The 24,982-nt window shown below is 41.5% G+C and overlaps 1 protein-coding gene across 1 annotated transcript in view; it reads left to right on the forward strand.

Moving 5' to 3' along the window:
- map1aa (microtubule-associated protein 1Aa) overlaps nucleotides 1–24,982 on the forward strand; it is a 43,045-nt gene continuing 18,063 nt past the window's right edge. The window contains exons 1-2 of the mRNA XM_073464981.1: nucleotides 1–247; nucleotides 2,598–2,699. Of these exons, the coding sequence (XP_073321082.1) occupies nucleotides 1–247; nucleotides 2,598–2,699 (349 nt within the window). The remainder of the gene's footprint in view (nucleotides 248–2,597; nucleotides 2,700–24,982) is intronic.

Consider the following 24,982-nt stretch of genomic DNA (forward strand, 5'->3'; position numbering starts at 1 on the left):
ATGGTGCTCGATCCGGATGCAGTTGTCATGGAGATGGAAAAGAGCTCAGCGTCCACTGGTGGCACTGTTACCATGGAAATCCCCATCGCAGCAGCGGAGCGAGCAGAGCCGGAGGAGTCTGTTCAGCACCATGGACAGCACACGACAGGCGCTGCATCCCAGCACAGAAACTATCGCATGCTGATTGTGATCGGAGAGATTTCAACTGGACTTCACCTGGACGCTGCCAGGAAACAGATCACACAAGGTAAGACGACCTGCTGCTGCAGCTGACCGGAGTGAGGAGGTGACTGTGTGTGAGCCTCGAAACATCTCACTGTTCTGTAACCTGCTGTTACGCTCACACTGTACTTTCATTTAGGGACGTACAAACAGTCAGTCTGTCAATATTTGTAAAAAATAATGTGAAGGACTCTTTGAGAGTCTCATATTGTCAGTAAAGAGCTTCAAATTTCATATTACCTGTTGAGTGGTTGATGTATTCTCATCATTAAAGGACAGAATTAAAAATGTTAATATGTTTAATGTTACGTAAAAGTCACATAACAGCAGAAAACACTTTAAATGTGACTGTATTAAATGAACTGTATCGTGGACAATTACAATTAATACATGTAAGCAGCATTTAAATGTTATAGTTTGTTAATGAAGGTACTTTAAACACTACTGCGTACCTTAATATTATAGTACTGCATCATATTTTCCAAGATCATCATGTAAAAATCTTAATCTGAAAAGTAAAAATAGGTGTAGTGGAGTAAAAATTACAATATTTCCCAAATGTGGTTGAATAGAAGTATAAAGTGTGAATGAAAAAACTCAAATAAAGTACAAGTACTTGAGTAATTATACTTATACTAACCCTAACCCTATATGAAAATCTGTAAAGATCTGTAAAGTTCTTTTGTGTTTTTTTTTGTGACAAACATGCAGTAAGTCCTCAATATTTGTAAAATATTACAATCCTTTAGAGTCTGTCAGGAAAGAGCTTCTGTTTCTTATTACCTGTCCAGTAAGTCTCATCCTTTAATGAAATACAAATACAAATACCATGAAATACTAAAAATACTACTTCAAAATGTTGAATAAGTAGAAGTTAAGCACCACAAAGTACTTTGTATATCAAAGTAAAATTACTAATTATGCATAATATTTCAGTTTCATATCAAACTGTATATCGTCTATTATTACTTCTTAATATATGTAAGCAGCATTAAATGTAAATAAAATACTCATATTTGATAAGCTTTATATACGTTATTAAATCTTAGTCTGAGTAGACACCCATAAAAACAAGCTTAAAATAAAAGCAGTCAAGTAAAAAGTACAATGTTAAAATGAAAATACTCAAATAAAGTAAAAGTACTTGAATACATCCTGATCCTCTGTAGCTGTAAAAGAAAATTGACATGTTGATGAAGTAAAAGTTAAGTACCATCAAAAAGCACCAAAAGTAAAAGTCTGATTGATTACTGATTAATACATAATAAAGCAGCGTGTGATGTTGTAGTTTGTCGATGTAGATACTTTACACACTACTGGCTGGTTTAACAATAAAGAAGCACATCATATTGTATAAGGCATATCAAACGATTTGCATGTTAAAGTCATTATCTTTAAAAGTATCTAGTACAGATACGTTTCAAATAAATGCAATGGAGAATGAAAATATAGTCGAGTAATGAGTAATGTATAAATAAATACACTACCAGTACCTGACATTAAATGTACAGGACTTGTGTAACCGACTCTGTAGCTGTAAAAACAAATTCACAGAATATCTTCGGAGATCTGTGCAGTTGAATCTTTTGGACAGTAAGTCCTAAAACTTTAAAGATGTGGGAGGAATGTGTTAAAATACCAACTAACAACTTCAGCTTCTGATTGTCTTTTTTAACAACAACAAAATGTCTTTAAATACTCTGCAGTCAGTGTTTGAGATACATGTTGAAAATCCAAATCCAGATCCAGTGCAGTTAAAGTACTGACAGAAACAGAGATCTACACTAGCAAATATATTGCTGTCCTCACGCTGCTGGTTAGTTTGCACATTGTAGACTGTACTGTGGTTATTAGTTTCAGAACAGTACGAGGGGTGATTGATAAGTTTGTGGTCTAAGGTAGAAGGAGTCAGCTTCAGAAAAGTGAGCACATTTATTTTCAGCATGGTCCCCTCCCACATTCACACACCTAGTCCAGCGGTCGTGGAGCATACGGATCCCTTCTTTGTACAAGTCATGTCTTGGACCTCCACAAAGTGATGCACAGCAGCGATTACCTCATCGTCACTGCCAAAATGGCGACCTCTGAGCTTCTTCTTCATCTTGGGGAAGAGGTAGTAGTCTGAGGGTGCCAAGTCAGGTGAATAAGGCGAGTATTGGATGAGTTCAAATTTCTGGATGGTCGCTGTGAACTTGTGGGGCTACCTGAAACAGAAATATCAAAAAAGATACTGTATAATCCCTCAAAGAGTTAAACTGAACATGGAACGAGAGCTGTATAACTCATCTCCTTCTGCATTAGGCCGTGAACTAATCAATCAGCCCTCACACGTTCACTGCTGACGAACATCATTCACACTTTCCTTTCTTTAACAGCTTTGCGATCTTGGAACGTCGATCTGACTGTTTGTGACCTGAACAAGGAGCTGCAGCTGTTTGAGGCCAGACACACCGCTCAGTTCTCTTCACAGGTCAAAGGTCAGTCTGAATCCTTGTAAATCACAAACTGTACAGACACATTAGAGGAACACGTGCATCCTCACTGTGCTGCATTATTACATAACTATGATGCTGTTTATCCCTGGCATTAAAATGCATCTTTGGTAATCTGATCAGAGGGGGACAGCTCTCTCTAGTGACCACTTGTGATCAGAGCTCACTTCCCGGCTCTCCTACATGCTATTAGACACGTACATCACTGGAACAAAGGGACACGATGTTTTGTTTAAGATAAACATTTACGCCGAATTTACGAGAAGGCCCAAATAATTAAGAGTTTATCTTTGACATTGTTTCACAAAGTTTCTAAAGTTCCTCTTAGCTCAACAAATCACAAAATTGAGCGACTTTGTAAGGGAGTCTGGGGAATTTCTCTGCCTCTTCATCTCCTTGCTGTTGCTGCCTGTACTTGCTGTACTTGCTGTGCCTGCTTTGACCTGTAGCGTGTTGGTGATGGTGTTGGTCTGCTGTAATGCAAAGAGCTCTCAAATTGTTTTAAATTGTTGTTAATAACAGTAACATAGAAGTTGTCCTTTAAATTAATACAAAAAACATGAATGTTGCGCACCATTGACGCACTCCCTGTAACTGTGACCGACTTCCAGTGTCGCTGTTGTCATCAAGTGTTTCTTTAAATAATCAGGAGCTGACTGATGAGGCCACATTCCCCAATACAAATACTTTAAAGGTGCACTATGTAGTTTTTAGGGAGACATTTGATCCAAAGAGAAATAAACTCTCTTTGTTTTCATGACTGAATAAACTGACCAGAGTCTGACTCTGAGAACAGCTTGTTTATTCACTTATGGAAAAAATACTTATATTTAAGTTTGTTTTATTACCTCATTAATATTGCAAATATTTGAATTTATGAGTTTGAATTTCTTCTGGTGCACAGTGCCCCTTTTGAAAGTCAACAGCAGCAGGCAAAAGCAACAACAATTCCACTATACAGAACTATAAACATCCGTTTCAATGAGCGATTATCTCTTTCTGTTGGTCGGAGACAATAATCAGCTCTGAGTTGTGATGGTATCAGAGTCTAGCTGGAGGGATTTAATGCCGATCATCTGATCACTCATGTGTTCCTACAGTACGCAGCCAGTGTGCAGACGTGACTGCAAAGGACAACAACACGTCCTTTCTTCTCTGCATCTCCTTTGTCCTCTGTCTCCACACATGCATGAGACACTTTGTAGGGATAAGAGGCTAAAAAGCAGCCTGTATTGATCAGGCACACATATGCAGACTGCATGTCAGAGTGGGAATCAATAAGGGCTGAGAGTGAGAGTGAAATCTATCTGCAGGGGGAATTTAAGATCAGGTGAATGGAGCCAGTGTTTCTGTGAATGTGGCCGCTCTCTGGGTCACTACTTCGTATTTACAAAGCAAACGCTTGTGTCAAACGCATTCATAATAAGTATTCAGCGTTTACTGTAGCTTAGCGAGGTCAAACAAACAGCTGAGAAGAGAAGATGCATGGGCTGAATAAAAGGAACCGAGCTTCACTGAGCAGCGATTAAAAAGAAAGCAGTTCAGATCTCGGTGCATCTTTTCTCCCACACACTTCTGTGGCTGCTGGCGTTGTTACGTAAAGAGCAGAAATAACACACCTGTTTGTTGACATCACTGCTGTCAAACAAACAAACAAACAGCGTCCAACCATTTCATGATCAAACCATTTTTGATAGGAATTCATCTTGCAGGAAAACTGCAGTGATTTACTGTTGAACTTCTATAAAGTTGACTTATGAGAGACACATTTCAAAAAGAATGGCTAAAATTAAGCAACAGTCATGGCCGGGCTTAAAATACCTGTTTTGGTCGCCACAAAAACGTCTGGAGATGGTCCAACTTCCTGTGAAAAACACCTGGTTTTGCTTGACACATAGACTGTCTCCTACGTACAAGGTGCAGGCTAACTGTATAACCACACTTCCAGCCTAAGTATGAAGCCAGAGCTGAGATCTTATTAGCTTAACTTAACTTACACAGACTTAGCTTATGGGCTGAAGTATGGGGAGACGGTTCACCTCGAACAAAGGAGGATAGATGCTGCTCCTGGTAACATCGAAGTAATTATCATGCTGTCTCATCTAACTCTCTGTATCAAACATGCAGATATGTTTCACAGAAATGTTGAACTATTCCTTTAAACTGGAGTGCGTATTTGGATTTTTAAGCATATCTGAGTTTGGAGAATGACATTTTATAAACTGCAAACTTTCATGTTTGCTCAGAGGTCAAACTTTTGTCTCTTGAGGCTTCAAGTTATTCGACGCTCGATCGACTCGGCTCTGCATAATTGCACATTACGTCATCGTCTCACCATCACAGTCAGCTCAGGATGCACAAACCCTCAGCCTCCGCTGGATCTCACACTGCCGTTAACACCACACACCAGCATGTTTTCTCTGTGTATCAGTTCAATTCACTTGGAATATTTAACAGCTTCATCACCTTTCTGCCATCTTTAATGTGGCAGCCATCAGAGCGTGTCTGTGTTGCCTCTCCTTGCTGTTTTCTAGCTTTCCTGGCAGCACCTGCATGAATAATTCGTCATTCTCCATTAATTATCTTTTTTTTTTTTTTTTTAACATTTTCTTACTTTCCTTCTGTCTCACCTCTGTCACAGTCATCCTGTTCCTCTGCTGTCTGAATCCCTCGCCTCCCTGTCAGTCAGCACACTCTTTTTATTCCTCATCTCTCTCCTCGCCCTGCTGTATTTCTCTCCTTCCTGATGTGGTGATTTCACTGAAGCACAGAAAGATGCTCAGAGCTGCGATGGCTGACAGGGAGCATCATCTTGGCTCCAGCCTGAGCAGACGTGCTGCAGGGCAGAGTATTTCTTCTGCTGGTGGAGTTAACCCTGCTACAGTCATACGTTCATACCCATTTATAGCTCGTAATCCAGTGGCGTGTGGCTGTATTTTCATTGTTTTTTGTGTGTTAGAGAGTTATAAAACTTTCCACCACAGGACTCTAACTCGTTGCAACAAGTAAAGATGGTGTAGGCAAACAAAAAAAAGCCTTGTATCGATGTACTGCTTGGTTTTAGTTGTAATTGTCGTACATCAGTATTACATATTGACATATTACCAGAGGTGGGAAGTAACGCAGTTACAAATACTTTGTTTCTGTACTTAAGTAGATGTTTCAGGTATCTGTACTTTACTTGAGTATTTCTTTGACTTTCCCTCTCTACGTCTGAACACAAACATCTGAACTTTCTCCTCCTCACATTTTCAAAACAGGCTCGTTACTTTAGTTTGATGCATTTGAGGGGAATTATGGATTATTGTTATTTTGGCGTCATTGCACCCTCAACCTATCAGACGCAGCGAGAAGAAACAAAGACGTAAGAAGACGTAAGAAGACGTAAGAAGACGTAAGAAGACGTAAGAAGACGTAAACAGACAGAGAGGGAGGCTGGAATGGGGAGAAAAGGCGTGTTAGTGTCTCGTATCTGCAGAGATTTTCTTATTTTCTCACTTTGTTGCTGCTCGGGACGCTTTACCAACCCAAAATGTGGCTATTTGACGTCCTGGGAATGAGACTCAACAATCAACTATCTTTGTGATGCGTTCAGGAACAGCTGGGACAAATCCTACTGACTCTACCTTTAACTTTAATAGTCTTTGAATTATATTAATATGGCGTGAGCTTCAGTTAGCTTTGACCACAAATGTCCTTCAGAGGGAGACTTTTTACTCTGATACTCTGAGTACATTTCAGAGCCTGTACTCTATTACTTTTACTGGAGTAACTAGGTTGAACCAGAGTTGTTCTTTAACATAAGTATCTGCACTTCTACTGGAGGAAAGGATGTGTGGACTTTTGTCACCTCTGACGATACATACCCATCTCAGAAACACACAAATGTAGTGCGAGAGAGTTAAAAATAATATATATCAAAAATAAGGATAATGAGGTGATTCATCTGATGCTGACCTGCTGTGTGTAAATGTGAGTTTTAGCAGTGCACAGATGTTGTGATTTGATTGATTGTTACGTTGTGTTTATGTGCTGAAGGATAAAAAAACATTTCTGTTGCAGAGAGCGAGAAACTCTATAACACAACCAGCTGCAATTCACACTGATTGCATCGTGTGGTGCTCGATCACAGTCACACACAGATGCTATTGATGCTATTGATTACCCTCTCTCTCTCTCTCTCTCTCTGTCTTTGTCTTTGGCTGCTGGTTGAAAACCGTTCACTCTGCCTCACCGCTCACACAGACTAGAATCTCCTCCAGCAACAGTCGGAGCCCACTGCAGTAAACTCTGCGGGCAGCGGCAGAGATGGAGCATACAGAGATGTGTGCCTAAAGCAAACAGTACAGTGTGTCCCTCAGGACCACCAGACTGCTGCAGACATCTACTCTGCCTGCTGAGGCCACACACACACACACACACACACACACACACACACACACACACACACACACACACACACACACACACACACACAGCTACAGGATTGCATTTCAGTAATTTGCAGGATTTGTCTAGACCGCCTGTGGACGAGCAGAGATGTAAGAGATTTTCTGTGTGTTGCATGTTCCAGTAAATCACATTATAGAATCCACTCTGCGCTGGTTTGTGTGCATTCAGTTATTACACCGTAGGTAGTGTCTAGTCCTACGATGTGTTTTTTTTTTTACCAGCAGTGGAAAAATACATATTCTGTGCACTGATAAACTGAGTACAGCTCAACTCCTCTGTGGATACAAGAAAGCTCACAGTGATGCTCGCAGCCCAACATTAATTTATTCTAACGTTAAGCAAGTATGTTTACGATGTTTACCATCATAGTTAAGTGTGTTTGGATGCTCATAACTGCTGATTAGCACTATACACAAAACACAGACGAGTTTGTTTTGCAGATATGTCGTCATAAACCAAAGTACTGAACACATTGAAGATTTGAGCCAAAACCACCAAGAAATTTAATTGAAAAACTCTGTAGATTTAACTGGAAAATAAGACATTATTTAACAAGACAAATGTGCCACATTTATACTTATCATTCTCAAAATAAATGTTACACTTATTTGATAGGAGTAAACTCTCGTCATCGTGTTTTTTACTTTTCGTTTCCCTAAAGGCACAAACGAAAGTAAAAAATTCAGCTCAGGCTCACACTAGAGGGAAATAAGAAGGCACAGTAACAGCTCAGTTAACTGTGCTAGTCTCAGCTGTGAATGAAATTTAGGGAAAAAATAGAAAACCTGCTGTATAATTTCCCCTGAGTGAACACAGGCTCTATACAGTCAGTCTGTCTCTAAAAACAGGGAGCCTCTGACTCTGGAGCGTTTTGTTATTTGACAGCAGAAGCAAACAGAAACAAGAAAAATGTTTTTATTTATACATAAAATAAACTGAAGACGGGACGTTGTGTGTGGAGTGAGCTGGAAATTCACTGAACCCCTGACAGTGAGATTTAAAGGCCACGTTGCCCGAGGCGCAGACTTCAAACCGGCTAACATCAAGAAACAGACCCAGACGAAATGGCAGCACCAAAGTCTGACTTTCTGAAAGGAAACGACGAGTGCTGTCCTGCATGTTTCTGTCAGCAAATCCCATAAAAAGACCAAAATACGTGGTGCCAACTGCTCGAGGCTTTCTAACTTCATATCCTGTCTTCGGCTCTGTCTGGCGCCCATTTCATCTCATTTCTTCCGTCATTATCTCCTCACCCCCATGGTGATGGAAAGTCAGGTGAAGCTCTGAAGCCCACAAAACATTTCTGGAGCTTCACAGCAAAATAGCGTTGCAGCGTTCTCATAAACGACTGAAGTAGCTGGAGACTAAAATGTAAAAAGCAACTAAAAAAACATAAAATGGCTCCAAACAGCTCATCTGACGTAATCCAAGTCTCAAGAAGCCCTGAGAGCACAAATTATTTTGAGCAGATGTTATTTACACATGTTCAATGTAGCCGTTAAGCTAAAAGTGTTAGCACGAGACAAGTCCCCAGCTACTGCCATTTTTGTAGGAGAAAGCTGCGACGCTGTTTTGCTGTGAAGCTCCTGAAATGTCTTGTGTACTACAAAACTCACTTTCTATCAGCATGGGGGTGAGGAGATAATGTCAGGATTTTCATTTTTGGGTGGACTGTTCCTTTAAAAACGTGCCACAAATATATATTGTTTCATTTTAAAAAAAGGAGGAAAAAGTGCTGTTCGTTGGGGACTATTTTCAGCGGTGGATTAATCCACAGTTGGTGCTCTAGTGAGTATTTGTGGCAGCAGGAAGGTGTGTTTGTGTGTGTGTGTGTATAATTGAGTCTAAATAAACTACAGTGTGTGTGTTCATGGCGATGAGGTCACCCTGTGCAACAGTGATGTGTTTATAATAGTTTTTGGACAACAGTGGAGCTCTACGGCTCAGATGAAGAAGATATATATCAGGCTCTGAAACACACACCGTACTTGTTTGCAGGATCAGTTCATTACACTGCAGGAAGTCAAAATCTTGTGAAGTATATTTGCCTAATGTTTAATCAAGAATATCTCATTACACGAAGCATTTCAGTCCGATAACAGAACTTGTTTTTAGACGATTTGTGTTCACCTTGTATTCATTTCTTAAAACTTATTTTTGAAGTGGCATTTCTTTTTCAAATAACAAAATAAAAGATCTTCAAGAATTTGGCATTTTCTTGCTTGAAACCATTCGATGTCCGGAGGCGATGTAATGATTTGTAGGCTGCGTTCCCAGAATCACACTGGGTCGGTTCTTATTGACGTCAGCGGTTTGAATAAAAATGAGTGAGCCGAGACGGCGATCAATTTTCTTTGCGGCAGGAGAGAGCGGGGGGGAGAAGGTGCACCGGATGCAGGGAGGATAATACTGGACATAAAGGCGCCATGAGAGGCTGTGAGAGATACTGTGTGGCCATTAAAAGATGCTTATCCCTGTTAAAACATTTGATCCTGCTCTGTCAAGAAATAATTTTGATGCTCTACTGGTTTCTATATCGCTTACAAGCCTGACTGCATCTGGATTGAGCTCAGGGGGCTTCACAGTTCAGCTGGTGGAGGGTCGGGTGGGATGAAATGACCGTGCTTTGTGTAGCTTGCTGGCATTGCAAAGGTCACATTGGAAAATTGATCAGCTCCAGGCAGTAAAAACTCTCCGTTCAGACGTGGGTGGGTGTCGTCCAGGGACTCTTTTCATGCTCAGAGGGCTTCAGAGATTCTCTCCTGATTCGTATTTACCTCTAAGGAAAAACCTCTCACATCACCCTCGACATGTTTGCAGGATTGGCTCGCCTGAGTGTATTACTACGGCTCCTCCTCGTCTGTGCCTTGAATACTAATATGCTAGTCGGTGGAGGAGTGCACAGTCACCATGGCTGACAGGCTCACCCAAAGAGAAAGACGACCAAGATGACAGGGAGGCTTCTGTGATCGATCAGGACCAACTGGCTTCAGGAGAGAATGTAATCTGCTCATCAGCAGGGAAGCACATATTTAGACACAGAAGAAGGAAATGTCTTTCAGTTCCTCTATAAAGTGGAATTACTTCTTCAGCCATGGTGACATTTTTAATTAACATCTGACAGGAGAAAGACCGGTTGCAGGAAAATAACAGCATCCACTGTGTGAGTGTTTCCCTCCAGACTCGAGCCCCTCCGATGCCAACGTGGAGGAGCTCAGGCAGCCAAAATGGCAGTGACCTCCCTGATGGGTGGCATATGTGCTGAAGGACAGCCAGCACCCTCGAGTCTCACAGGCATCCCGACGGCCCCGCTCTGCCTCTATAGAGCTGGTGTCTAAGCTGCCTTAACACACAGATACAGCACAGATAACAAGATACTCAAGGAGTGGACGAGGATGTGAGGAAGTGAGAGCAGGTAGCAGCAATCACACAGGGAGATATCCTGTATTCAACTGCTACAGCGACATCGACACAGAATAGATCAGATACAGCCCTGTCTCCAGGGTATAATGTTCGCAGTTAACGTCTCTTTAAGTCCATCATGTTCGCAGTATTTGTTTATTAGCTGACTCCCACATCAGGAGGTGGAGGGGACGGTGGTGGTGTTATTAAAGCCAACAAGGCTGCTGAACGGCCGACTGCATTTCAAGTCACACCAATGGATATTTTTAAAGGACACCTGCGGACATTTCCAGCTGTTTTTGGGGCAAAAAACCCCCCAAGTATTTAGATGTTTTCCTCACCCTGACCAAGAGGTTTTTGTGCTTAAACCTAACCAGAGCATGAGCACAGCGTGATGACAAGAGAGAAACAGAAAATCCAACATATACAAACATTTTCAACATGAAGAAACGTTCAGTTATAACTTCTCTGGGGTTTTGCAGAGACGTTTTTTATTCTGGAGATTGGATCATCAGATGTTAGTTCACCGTGAAGACACATCGGATAGTAAAAATGTCAATTGTACTTTATTGTGTAGGCTTGAGGGGAAGTCTTAGTATTGTAGGAAGTCACTAAAACCCTTTTCACACTGGACCAAAAACACACAATCACCACCAACATGTGGCTTTTTTCTCCAATGGGAAAGAGTACAATGGGCATTAATTACCAGGTCAAAAGACGGCACATATGGCCAGATGTCTGCACTCCTACTTGTACATATCTTTATTGTTATTTAGTGTGTTATTGTCTATTCTATATTTTCTGGTTTTCATCTCTATTTATATTTATATTTTTATTATATCTTTCAATTAAGTTTACTGACTTTAATGAAAGGATTCAGATTCAGATTCAGAATAAATGTGAGATAAGTACGTTTCTGCACAGATAAGTTAAAACTGAACGTTAGTTGGTTTTAGTCGCCAGTAAACCAGCTGGAAACATCCTCAGAGACTCGAACTGTGGCCGCCCGTTTGGCAGCCTTGTGGCTTGTAATAACACCACCTCCGTCCCCTCCACATCCTGTTGAAACACCTGTTTTGGTCGCCACAAAAACGCCCGCAGATGATCCGACATCCCCTGAAAAATAGCCAGTTTTGGATGCCAATAAAACGGCCGGAAACGTCCCCAGACACTCAAAACATTGCTCGTTTGGCAGCCTTGTTGGCTGTAATAATCCCCTTCACTTGGCTATTGTGTTGAGACTAGCTGATTAAAACTGCTTATGGTCAGAAAGTAATAACTCCAGAGGTAAAAAGTCAAAACACTCATCGTGTTTCTCAGAGTGTCACTTAAAATCCCAACATGTCAGATTTTACAACCCCTCGTGGCCTCTTTTTTTGTCTCCCTGAGGACGCTCACAGATTCCCAGAGGAGCCGTACATGTTGACGTCCTCTTAGGTCTGTTGCGTCATGATGAAATGGATACAGTATGACACATCCATCACTGTATGTCCATTAGTGTCCCAGCCCTCAGCTTCCTGATTGAGTGATGCAGACGCAGGGACGGTCTGGCAGCACGAAAAAAGATCAGGTTTCATCCCAGGAGAGGAGGAGGAGGGTGGCTGTAATGGTCTCCATGAATGCAGCTGTCGCCCACACGGTGCAATTAATAAAGACTCAGTGGAGCTGCACTGCAGACTGATGGCTGACAAACAAAACCTGGTGGCATCGCAAAGCCCTCAGGGGAAATGTAGTCAATAGTGGGCAGCAGCAATAATTCAATATTAATGTTTAATGTCCTGCAGTGGAATCATACCAGATGATTGTGTTGTGCTGTCACTTAGCTGTCTGCTGTAATGCATTAAAGTCTTTATTGCCTTGAACAGCAGTTTGATTATTTTCTGTATAGATTTCATGACAGATAATGACACTGAAAAAATACTCTAATTATTTTTGTGACATTGATTTCATCCAGCTGCAGGTGACGAGTAACTAAACTGATCACTGAGACGATGTTGTAACCTTTTTATGATGTGTATCTTGTGTTATGCACGCTAACTAGTAATTAGCCCTGTTTAATCTCGTAAATCTGAATACAGTCTACACAGGACACATTAATCACATTTGGCAAAGGAACCCAGAAAGCAGCCAGTGTCCATCTGTTGGGATGCTGCTCAGCCTCGAGTTTAATGATTTGGCAAATTTTAAAATACCCACTTGTTTCAGAATATGAACCATTTAGCACCAAATGAACCAAAATGATTGGAGCATTATGACTATTTTTTTTGTCACTCAGCTCCACAACATATAATATTCTAGGTGCTGTATCGTAGGCAACTGGACTTGTTTCAGTTTGTTGAAGACGTTTCACCTCTCATCCAAGAGGCTCCTTCAGTTCTTACTAAGTGGAGGGGAGTCGCAGACTTTAAAACCCTGTGTGGGAGTGTCCTTACAGAGTCATTACAGGGCCACTTCAACCGGGCTTCATGTGGGTTGTTAGGGCTAGGTGAGCCCAGGTGTGAATGGTTGTTAAGCTGTCTGGGGAGGGAACTCAGTACTGCATCGTAGGTGGGTGATAAGTAACATCGTAGGCCACCTCCTCTGTTCAAAGATACATATAAAATCATCTTGTTTAAAGGTACCCTGTGGAGTTTTTGGAACAATGTGTTGATGAGCAGGTACCCGTGTTCACGTCTGGTGCTCTCCTAGCATGTGCAGAGGATGCAGCTGATGGTTTCACACTGTTGTGGCAGAAGTGCAGAAACGTGATGTACCAGCAGAAAGAAGGAAAGAAAATGTTCCCAACAACAATACTAAAATGTTGATGTTAAACAGGTAAAGTGTTTGCTAACTTCTACAGCTGAGGCTGATGGGAATGTCATTAGTTTTGCTGGTGACCTGATGATGGCACTAGATCAGGGGTCTTTTACATTTCTCTTGCTTGAGAAGAAGGCAGATTTCTAACAGACCAACATTGCCATCCCCAGAGCCAGAAAACACAAACAGGAGACGCATGCAGTGATGTATGCATTACAGCATGTTATGAATAAAGGGAGTGTTCACACTACCTGACTTCCCCATAAACACACACCTAAAGTCTGAGTGGGTGTTCAGAGGGCGTGACGGACGTAACAGCAGGCTGAAGCTGACAGGCAGAGACAGAGATGAGTGATGGCTGCAACCAAAAAGAGGCTGTCGGGGAAGCTGAGCAGCAATATTAAAGACCCTCCACACACACACACACACACACACACACACACACACACGCAGGTATAATCTCCACCGCTTCATTCTCCTCACGTACACACATCAGACATGTTGGCAGGGAGACAGGAGGGAAAAAGGGCAGAGCAAACAATATCCAGAGTAATGGAGGCAGATGCATCATGAGTGGGCAGTAAAATAATGTTGCAGTGTCAGCAAGTGTACTTCCTGTGTGCGACAACTGCATTTACACTTTATAAACTACACTCACAGCTCATGTAATGCAATATTTACGTTTCTCTTTTATTCTCTTTTTAAGTTTTTCCCAATGCTGATCCCCACAGATGAGCCTCTCTCACACTCACACTCATGCTCGTCTTACAGTAATCTGCTCCTGCATTGATTTCCGCCTGTGAAAGGACTCAAATACACAACAAATCACAGAGACGTGCTTTGAGAAAGCAATACGTGCAGGTCACACGCATGAACAGGAGCATTGATTGGTATGGTTTGGAGGATAACCCGCGGGAACGACGTGCAATCTGTGTCATTGTCAGTTATCTAATCAGTAGTTAAAGTTTTTAATGACACGCCTTCATAATATCAAGCATTTTGCTCTGGGCGCGGCTCAGGAGAACGTGAGCTGATTAATAATTCAGCGGGCGTTTATTGATCCGTCCCTCAGCTCCTCTGCAGTCAGGGCTGTACATCAAGAAGGAGGGTCCCCCTGCTCCAGAGCCTTTCATCTGGACCTGGCAACACACATGTGTGCACATGTGTGAGCGCACGCACACGCACTGGAATAAGTGAAAGACGGTGAGATTACTGTAAGATGAGCCGCACCGTGAAAGAGGAGCGTCTGCAGGGATGTTTGTAATGGAGTGGAGTTTATTAGGTGCATCCACTGAGTCTGCTGCAATCTGGTTCAGCAGCACTGCAGCAAAGTCACTCATCTAGAGGCTGATCTGTTTATGTTGATAACAAATGTGATTAAGGACGTGTTAGAGGTCGTAGTCACTGGTGGTGGTGTCAGATTGGATAATGTGAAAAGGTGCTATAAATTCCTTTTTGTCCCCTTATATAGGCTAAAACTTATTTAAATTTTCATCACTGATTAATTATTTTTATGTCAAAGGGGCACTATGTTGTTGGAGAATAATGTACAATATTAATGAGGTAATAAAACAGACTCTGACGTGCAGTCTGCATATGTGAGCCTGATCAATACAGGCTGCTTCCCCCTCTCGTCCCCACGAACTGTCTCCTGCATGTGTGGAGACAGAGGACAAAGGAGATGCAGAGAATAAAAGGACGTGTTGTTGTCAGAATCACACTGAACCTGATCTGCTGCTTGCACTCACATCGGCACACAAGAGTGATAAGATGATGGGCTGGTGGCAACACATTAAAATCCCTCCAGCTCGACTCTGATACCATCACAACTCAGAAAGACTGTCTCCAACCGACAGAAAGAGACAATCATGGCTCCTGGAAACGGATGTTTATATATGTGTGTGTGCTATGTGTAGTTTTAGAGAAGAAATTCAAACTCAGAATTTTGATATTTACAATATCAATGAGGTAATAATACAAAATCAGAATTATTTATTGTTTCCATAAGCAAATAAAGAAGCTGTTCTCAGAGGAAAATAAGGTCCAAGAACACTGTTTGGAGCTAGAAAGGTGGCAGGGTCCGCCACATGTAAACAAAGTAAAACACTAAAATTAAACCATCAATCATTTGGTCTATAAAATGTTATAAAACAGTGAAAAATGTCTGTCATCACGTCTTCAAATTGCTCTTTTCGTCCAACAAAACTATGAATTAAGAAATGCTGCAAACACCAAAACGCTTTAACAAACGAATGTTTTGTATTTTTGCACAACAGATGATCCAAATGATCAATTCCTGATCCAAACTGCTGTTCATTACATTTCTGTCGATTAATTGACTTTTTGTTTTGTGGTGTTTTCTTCAGTCGACAGTCCATCCATCAGTCTGGGGAAGTTTTGACAATAAGCTACAGTAATTGGCCTGAAGGGAGCTGAAGGCTGATGCACATAGATTTTCAGACTGACACTGGCTTTAAAAAGAACAATGGAAACATTGTGTATTTTTAGTGTTTTAACAGGCCTTGTCTGAGAATTTGCTGCTGTAAGACTGTTTTTGATGTAATGCAACTGGGCAGAAAAAAGGTGAGAGAAGCTGCAACACATTCAAAACCAGCCTGGTCTCATTCCCACAGCGCCAAATACTGACGTTTTGTTTCATATCTGTATGATGAGCAAACCAGCCACAGCAAAATCAGATGATCGGATCACAAAATTCAAAATGGCCAACTTCTCGTTGGGTTTAGGTCATGGCTGCAAGAGACTTGTTTGAAGATCTAGGTTTGATACTCACGTGTGCAGAATTTCATGGATGGATGTCAAACTAGCCGCCGGGGCTAGCACATGGTGGCGCTGGAGGAAACATCAGAGGATCATTAAGATTCATCCTCTGGGGACAAATGAATTTCTTACAAAATGTTGTGACATTTTGCAGTTCTTGTCATAATTTGATTGCGGCTTGGCCCAAGGCAAGCCTTTACCATAAATGTGCGGGACATACAGTATTTACATGCCTTCTCTGACCTTGGGTTATAAAACACTTGGTCAGAAATGTAGGTTATATTTAACAGCTCGGGCTGATGAGCTGCTCCCCTCAGGTCACAGAGAATAGAGTCCGTCACGGCGGAAACACTTCAGTCTACAAATAACAAGACAACATGTGACCTTGACCAGCTGCTGTATGTGTGTGTTCCTCAGTGTGTGAGAGAGTTGAGGGTGATGTAAGGAGTGGAGGAGGGAGGAGGGAGGAGAGGAGACGAGGAGAGGAGGGAGGAGGGAGGAGAGGAGACGAGGAGAGGTGGGAGAGGAGGAGAGGAGGACTGGAAAAGCTGAGACAAACGGCACGTCTGGAGAGAAGGGCGCGGCCGGCCGGGCGTCCGAGCTGCACGGCTAACAGCTGTCTGACATTTAGAGGAGACTGCCGGTCATCTGAGATGATGCTGCATCAGTGAGTGGATGTGATGCTCTTGAGTTTCACTAACAGGCTTTTTACAGAGGAGGTTAAGATACCAGAGCAACCCCAGGCATCACTCTTTCCAAAGATCTGTTTTTTTTTCTGCACATAAATCTCAAAGTTGATCAGTGACAGTCTCACCACATTTCACTGTGTTTCTTCTGCCCTGCTTCGTGAGTTATTCCTGTACCAAAGAAAATCATTTTCTGTGTGATCCAAAAACAGTTATTTAAGGGACGAAGTGATAAATGTGGAGACTATTTTTTGACGGGGACGGCCTGTCTCTGTGAAAAGCTTCAGTCTTTCTGTCTGTAAGTTAAATGCTGTGATTCATAGTTTACAGGGAACAAGTTTGGCAGAGCTGAGAGTCTATTTTAGTTTGTCTCTGTCCCACCCAGCAGCTGCTGTTTGAGTCACAGCTGTTTGAAAAGTCCCCTTCTCTGAACACACAATCCACTCGCTTCCCACTCGATCATAATAATAATAATAATAATGTCCAGATACTTAAAACATTCATGCATCATCACTTCGCTGCCACAGTAAACTTTGTATGTGGGATTGATTTAAAGTGATTCATGTTGGTAAGTATTGTTGAGGGTCAATGACAAACTTTAACATCTTTCAGATTTTCTGTAAACCATGTTTTTGTCCAGTTACCTGAAGATTATTAAATGATTTGTACTTCATCACAGCGATGGTTTCTGGTTTCATTGAATCTGTTTGGAAGTCAGTTTGCAGAGACTTGAGAGAGGTTAAACTCATTGTGCATGCTAACAGGCTAAACAGCAACGTCACATGCAACATGCTAACATTTAGCAGATTTCCATCAGCAGTGTGAGCTGTTTAACAGTGAAGACAACAACTCCCATGATCCCACACTACTCACATTTTTTGTTTTGTTTAGATTTGTTTAGCATGCTAACATTTAGCATATTGTCACTCTAAATGTTCGCATGCTACTGAGGCTTCAACTAATGACTATATATATTATAATCAGCAGATAATATTAATGACTAATTTATAATTTTGACCATAAAATGTCAGAAAATTGTGAAAATTACAGCTTCAATAACTCCTCACACAAGAGGAAGAAAATCAGAAACTATTCGTATTTTAGAAGCTGGAGCCAGTTTAATTTTTTTGGCATTTACTTGTGATTTTTGCAGATAAGACACACAGTATGTAGTTTCTGCCACTAGGGGTCTCTCAATCAAAACAAAACAACAGACTGAACAGCGTGGGATCATGGGAGTTGTTGTCTTTGTTGTTGCCGGTAGATTCCACTGGGCACGTCTACGTCGTGTTACGGCTGCGACACGGTCACCGGAGCCGAACATTTTAAACAGGGCTGCACAAAGCTGATGGAGCCAGGCAGGAAGTCAGACAGCGGAGTGGCAATGTGCATCCTGTCAATTTTCAAAATAAAACACCCGGTGCAGACTCAGGATCTACAGCACAACACAAGTCAGAAATATCAGCAATAAAAACACAATATGAAATGACTGAAATGACAATCTGTCTGACGTGACTGTTATTCGTGTTCATTTTTAGTCCCGTTAGCCGACTTCCTTCCTTCCTTCCTCACACTCCGACTCTCCTGGAAGTTATTGCGTCAGGCGACCAGATAAAACGCACCGTTACTTTGAATAAAACACAGAATTTTCCGGTTTCAATATTGTCGGAAACATTTGGGATGATGAGCAGCAGGACAGAAACAGAAACAGTGTCATTTATTTCTGGTGTGTCGTGGGGGGGACTCATGCCTTCAGTATTTCTAACATACTGGTTACGGCCCTGGATTAAGCTGAAGCTGTCTTTTCCCTGATTCAATTGAACGCTCCTGGATCACTTTTGCTCCATCTGAAACTGGAGTGTACGACTGGTCCCTGAATGCAGCACAAGGCAGCAGATAGAGTGTAGGTGTTGAGCTGAAGCAGGCCGACCCTGCCTTCATCCTCATCCGCAGCAGCAGCAGCAGCAGCAGCAGCAGCACCGCCCCTCCCTCTGCTCCATCCTCTGCTCCATCCTCTGCTCCATCCTCCGCGCCACTGACGGACGGTAAGACTCCTCACTGACCGTTTATTGTCGCTGTAGAGCCGCTGACAGGCTGCAGACAGGGCGCTGGACAGCCGCTCCTTCGAGACATGTTATAAAACCAGGGCGCAGGGAGGTTTGGAGGCTGAGCTCAGCCGGTGGTTCTGGTCGGGCTGCTGGTTTTATAACACCGCATCGTTAATCTGGAGCGTCGCTGTGCGTAAAGACTGAAGGAATCTGACTGCGTGAAGGCAGTGTCGTGTTTTCAGAGGCCGTGGACGAGATATAATGTGAGTAACATCATGACTCGTGATGATCCACTTCTCTGCAGATATATAGAGGTCTGTACTGTTTCTATAGATGGTGTCAATGCTCCTTTAATTCCAGCATCCATACATGCATGTGCTGCGGTTTTCGGTCACAGTATGTGCCTGCTGGTTAAAGGACAGCAGGCAGGATGTGAGAGTCCACAGCACAACCTGCTCAGCTCGTTACAGCCCCAGAGGAGAAGAGGTCATTTAGCTTTTTATTACATTTAAATGTTAAAGGAGCAATCTGTAGTTTTAGAGAAGAAATACAAACTCAGGATTTTAATATTTACAATTTAAACGAGGCGATAATAAAAACTCTAATAACTGAATAAACAAACGAATTCACGATAACGATATTATTGCGATATCTATAGAAATGAATTAGCAATCAAATCGATCTTTACCTTTATTTACTGTGCGTTCTGTCTCTGCGTCTGTAACCGTAAAAAAGTGACTAAAAAGAAGAATTTCTACCAACTTCTACAGTTACTAGTGAAACATAAACAATAGATGCACATCATCGACAATATTTATCTTACGTGTATTATTAAAGGGGCGCTGTGCAGTTTTAGAGAAGAAATGCACACTCAGAATTTTAGTATTTGCAATATTAATGAGGTCATAATCCAAACTCAGAAATATTGATTGTTTCTAAGAGGTAAACAAGGTCCCAGAACACTGTTTGAAGCTAGAAAGGTGGCAGGGTCCGCCACATATAAACAAAGTAAAACAGTATAAATTGTGTTGTCCTTTAAGGTCAGTTTGTTTATTCAGTTTAAAACTACAGAGTGCTCCTTTAAAATATCCTCTCTGTTGATGTCAGCTCCCTTCATGATGGACTAAATGATGCTTGAGAGCCTTTTTCACGATGTCAGACATAAAATTCAGGTGGAGAAGTAAGAAATCCCTTTATCTTATTGTTATGACTTTATGTTTGGCCTAAAAAAATTATGTTTATGTGTAATTTTAGGATGTAAACATCTTGTCAGGTTGTCAAAACCCCCAAATTAGTGGTTAGTGTGATATGACGATACATCGATGCTGAATATTTGAAACAGTTGCAATCAGGGGCGTCGCGATGTTGTGATAACCGTGACTAAAAAATGTAATATTGATACATCGTGTTAGAGGTGCATTCATTGACTGAACGATTAAATAATCAAACGCTCTTTGTTTTCATGACTGAATAAACAAGCTGACCTTAAAGGACAACACAGTTTATACTGTTGTTTGTTGTTTATATGTGGCGGACCCTGCCACCTTTCTAGCATCAAAATAAATATTCTGAGTTTGTATTATTACCTCATTAATATTGTAAATATTGAAATAATGAGCTTGAATTTCTTCTCTAAAACAACATAGTGCTTCTTTAATAATTCATACGTGATAATATCGTGTGAATAATCCAGCGATGATGTTCGGCCTTCTGCATCTTTTGTTTATGACTTCATCTTTTTCACTGGTAATTGATTGATAGTGATTGATCATGGTTACAGACTCTCTCTCACCTCCCTACACTCGTATTATGAGATACATTTATTTTCCGAAAAAGAGACAAAACACAGAGAAGATAAAGTTAAAGATAGATTAGATTCATGTTTAATTTCTATAGATATCGCATTGATATCATCACGAGAATTCGTTTTTTCTGCAGTATCAGTACAAACAGTCCTGCTGCAGCTCTCTGCTGCTCGCCAAGGAGAGTTGTGTCTCGTTCTCGTGTTATAACCTCGTTATATTGACATTTTATTAAAACATCAAAAATTTCATGCGCTCAATGTCAATTTCTCTCCGTGGTATTGAAAACATAATTGAATATCGATATTTTCCAAGGTTTTGTATCGAAGTTAGACATTTCAGTATCGTGACATCACTACTCCAAATTACAAAAAATGAGAGCTGCAATGATTAATTCATTCGTTTATTAACTATTTTTGATCATCGATGAATTGGTTTGAGTCCATTTTTAAAGAAAAATAAGTAAAATTCTTTGATTTCAGCTTCTTAATTGTGAATATTTACGGTCTTGATCGACGTTTTTTACCATTTTCTGAAGTTTTATCGACCAAACAACAAATCGATTGATAATCAACAGATCAATCGACCGTGAAAACAGTCGTCAGTTGCAGCTCCATCAGAAACAACACTCAGCATCATGAGCTCTGTGTTCTCAGTTGTAGTCACGTCCCTCTGTGGCAGAGCTGAACTCTCTTATTATGAATCAGGATGATTGTGCAGTTTACAGTACTGAAGTGACAGCAGGCCCCTCGGTGTAAACAGCTTCACTGACTCACGTTCACATAGTTTGTGGTCATTTGTCAGTGCACTCGCTGCTCTCAATTCAGTCGAGTAAATTCGGGTGACCTGATTTTGATGGTGGAGGAAAAAATAAAGCGTCTTCTGACCTGAAGGCAACAGCTGAGACTCACAGCAGCAGCAGCAGCAGCAGCAGCAGCAGCTCATTCGATCACATGAAACACTGTGTAGGGACGATGTGGATCAGGCTTCGCTCTCCGAATAACCCCGAACTTATGCAACCGACTAGACAAAAATGTCTAAAAATAGAAAGGTACACAGAGACGACTGACAGCTGCTTTAATCCAGAAGCCTCGGCTGCAGATGATGTTAATCTGTCGTGTTTATTTAAACCATGGATGTGGGGTTTCTTCAGAGGTCGCTGGCACAGATTGACTCATGTTATAAGTAAATCAGTTAAAAATAACATCCAACGCCCAAAGATATTATGTTTATGATCCCATATGTCAAAGCAAAGCAACATTTGTGCTTGAAAAATGACTTAAAGATATAATATGGAAGGATTCTGGGTCAAAATGTCTAAAACTACTGGACCGTTGTGTACTTACATTAACTCAAATGATCCCAACAATGTTGAAACCAGAGAAATCCACAAGTCTACATTATCTGTTAGCTAACGTTAGCGAGCAACAGCACACACTGATGATGTGTGTGACCGTGTCCTGTCGGATCAGAGCAGAATCTGATGAGACGGGTGTTTATTCCTCCAGAAGGTCTGGATCTGCAGCTGACTCTCTCCTCCAGAACTGTCCATCACAACACTCAGCAAACGTCTTTTGTTTTGATAGAGCGCCCCCTAGCGGCAGAGATTACATAGTGTGTGTTTACCTGATTAATAATGATCAAATTGTTGCAGATGAAGTGTTTTTAGCATCTTGTTAGTTGCAGCACTCGTACGTTACAGTACGTTATAACTAAATCACACAGTTAACCAACCGGTGGTTTATTGTAACCACCCTGACTGGAGTCTGTCTTTGAAATGTCCTTCAGTCGGCTGACAGGGTTTGGACGGAGCGGAGCAGCTCGGCTCGTCTGTAATCATGTTTCACTCTCTGCGCTTCATAAAGTCGACTGAATGAGATCAGATTGTATTCTTCGTATTATCAGATTCTCCTGTACACACAAAAACCCCGTGCATGAATCCTGCCTCCTCTCAGAAACACCCCCACACGCACCACCCTGTAGTGAACTCCCATCATGCCTCAGGCAGGGTGAGGCAGAGTGCTGAGCTCAGCAGGATCGGGCAGGGTGGAGCGTGGAGACAGCAGCAGCTCAGATACTCCTTTTCTTTCTGGTTTGGTCGAGGTGTGGCCATCTCAGGCTTTTCCTCATGAACTGATGGTGCATCTTAATTCCTGTTGTTGCAGGATTTGGTGTCAGAAGAAGATTTATATCTTGATATTTGTTCCATTATCTAACTGAGATGCTACTTTCTTGTTAATTGTGTCATATATAGAGTGTGATGACATACTTTATGACCAGAAATGAGACAAATACACTCGGTAAGATTTCGATTTTTGTGCAGTGTAATTCTGAATTTAATGAATTGATCCCACTAACAAGTATTGTGTGTGTATCACCACCTCGTTAATCTTCTTCCTCTGAGACATAGAGCTCCATTACTGTTCAAAAACGATTAAAAACACATCAATGAGCCACACAGTTGTTCCTCCATCGCCACGAACACACACTGTAGTTTATTTAGACTCACTCCCACACACACACACACACACCATCCTGCTGCCACAAATACTCACTAGAGCTGCAAATGTTGGATTAATCCGCCGCTGAAAATAGTCCCCAGCGAATGTTTGATTACAACTACAGTGAGCAGCTGTTTTTTAGGGAGTTAAAGACGAATGTCTTCAGTAGGAGCCGATGGACTTTGAGCTGTTTACTACAGAGATTCAGGAAGTCAGAAAGTAATGAGAGGCGGACTAACACCAGTCTGTCCCTTAAGATGCTCCGTGCAGCACTATAGGTGACAGCACATACTGTATGTACAACACATGGTGTCGCCTTCACTTGTGTTAATTGGTTTCTGATGCTGCTAACAGGCTCGTTACCCAAGGAAAGGTTTTTTTGCAGCAGGTGACAGAAGTGAAATATCCTCAGAGCAACTTGGTGAGACGTGTCACTGTGATATTTTAAGATACAGTAAAGTATTAATGGCATTTATTGAAATCTAGGCGAGTCTGAGTGTCTGCAGCTGTGATGGATCACCCTGAAATTGTCTTGAGTTCACCCGTCACATGAAGCGCAGCCGGTAAATGCTCATTTAATCAGACGTGTTCGTGCTCAAGAGGTCCTTAAGATGATGATTCTGAGCAGATCTGGATGCATCAGTCAAAAGTTGAATTAAATGAGTTAAACTGAGGAAAAAAATTTATTTTAAAGATTTCTTTGAACACACAGGGGCTGTTTTAATAATTAAACTGAATGTCAGATTAAGATCACGATTCATCAGTTACGTTCAAACTTCTTTCGTGTTCAACCTTATATTTTGGAAGATTTAGTAAAAGAATCCCAGCAACCTTTAAGACAGGAAATCATCTGACTTCAAGACAAAGATTATAATGTATTTTCTACCAATCGTCAATAAGTTTCAGGCAAGAATGTTTTTTTATTCGTATCCAGAACTCTCTTATGTTCTTCCAAATTAAATTCAGTGAACTGATTGTAAATTGCAACCTGATGCCACTTATTCATGAGTGGCTGCTTCATCTCATCTTCATCAGCATAATCAACAGTCCTAATACACGTGTTCCACAAAAAACCCCAGACAGAAGTAGCACAAGATTTACTTGTCGAATTAAACAAATTCAAGTAATTCTCGTCAAGTTAGGAAAAAAGTAATAAAGTCTCAAGGGGATTAAATTATGTCCAAGGGGCGATGTGTAAGATATGAAGCAGAAACTGAGTTTAAAATATAAAAAAAATTAGCAGAACAAACTGATAAACCATGTAGTTTCAGCGGGAAGATGTAAAGGCCAAAACAGTCACGGTTTTGTCTCCACAGTCACCTCTGGTTCGGTCCAAATAAATGCTCAGTTCACAGTAAGATGTGAAAATATTCTGGCTCTACACGCTGATGATGTCCGACTCGCTCTCTCTGTCCTCTCTTGTCCCCGCCTGCCGTGTCTTCTCGTCCCCGGAGTCATAGTCCTGGTCAGAGCTGCTGTAAATCACCTCTGTATCCCCTGTCTTCAGACTGACCTCTGTCCGTCTCAGACGATGTGTTCGCCTGATTAAGCTAAGCACTGTTTCCTGTGCTGACTCCCTCTGTTGTTCTGTGGTCCTGGTCCAGGACCACAGAACTAGCTAGCAAAGAGAAGCAGGTTGTTGGTAGATGTGGTGATCTGCTGCCTCCTTTGTGTGGAGATACCTTTGAATTCTGACCATATAATAAAAACTGCACCTGTAAGAAGCTGCAATCAGAGAATTCTCAAACTGATTAATTGATTATAAAAAGAGATTGATCAGTTGTTGCTGCTGCAGTCATACCT

This window comes from Pagrus major, chromosome 4 (genome assembly GCF_040436345.1).
Source record: "Pagrus major chromosome 4, Pma_NU_1.0".
NCBI classification, from domain to species: domain Eukaryota; kingdom Metazoa; phylum Chordata; class Actinopteri; order Spariformes; family Sparidae; genus Pagrus; species Pagrus major.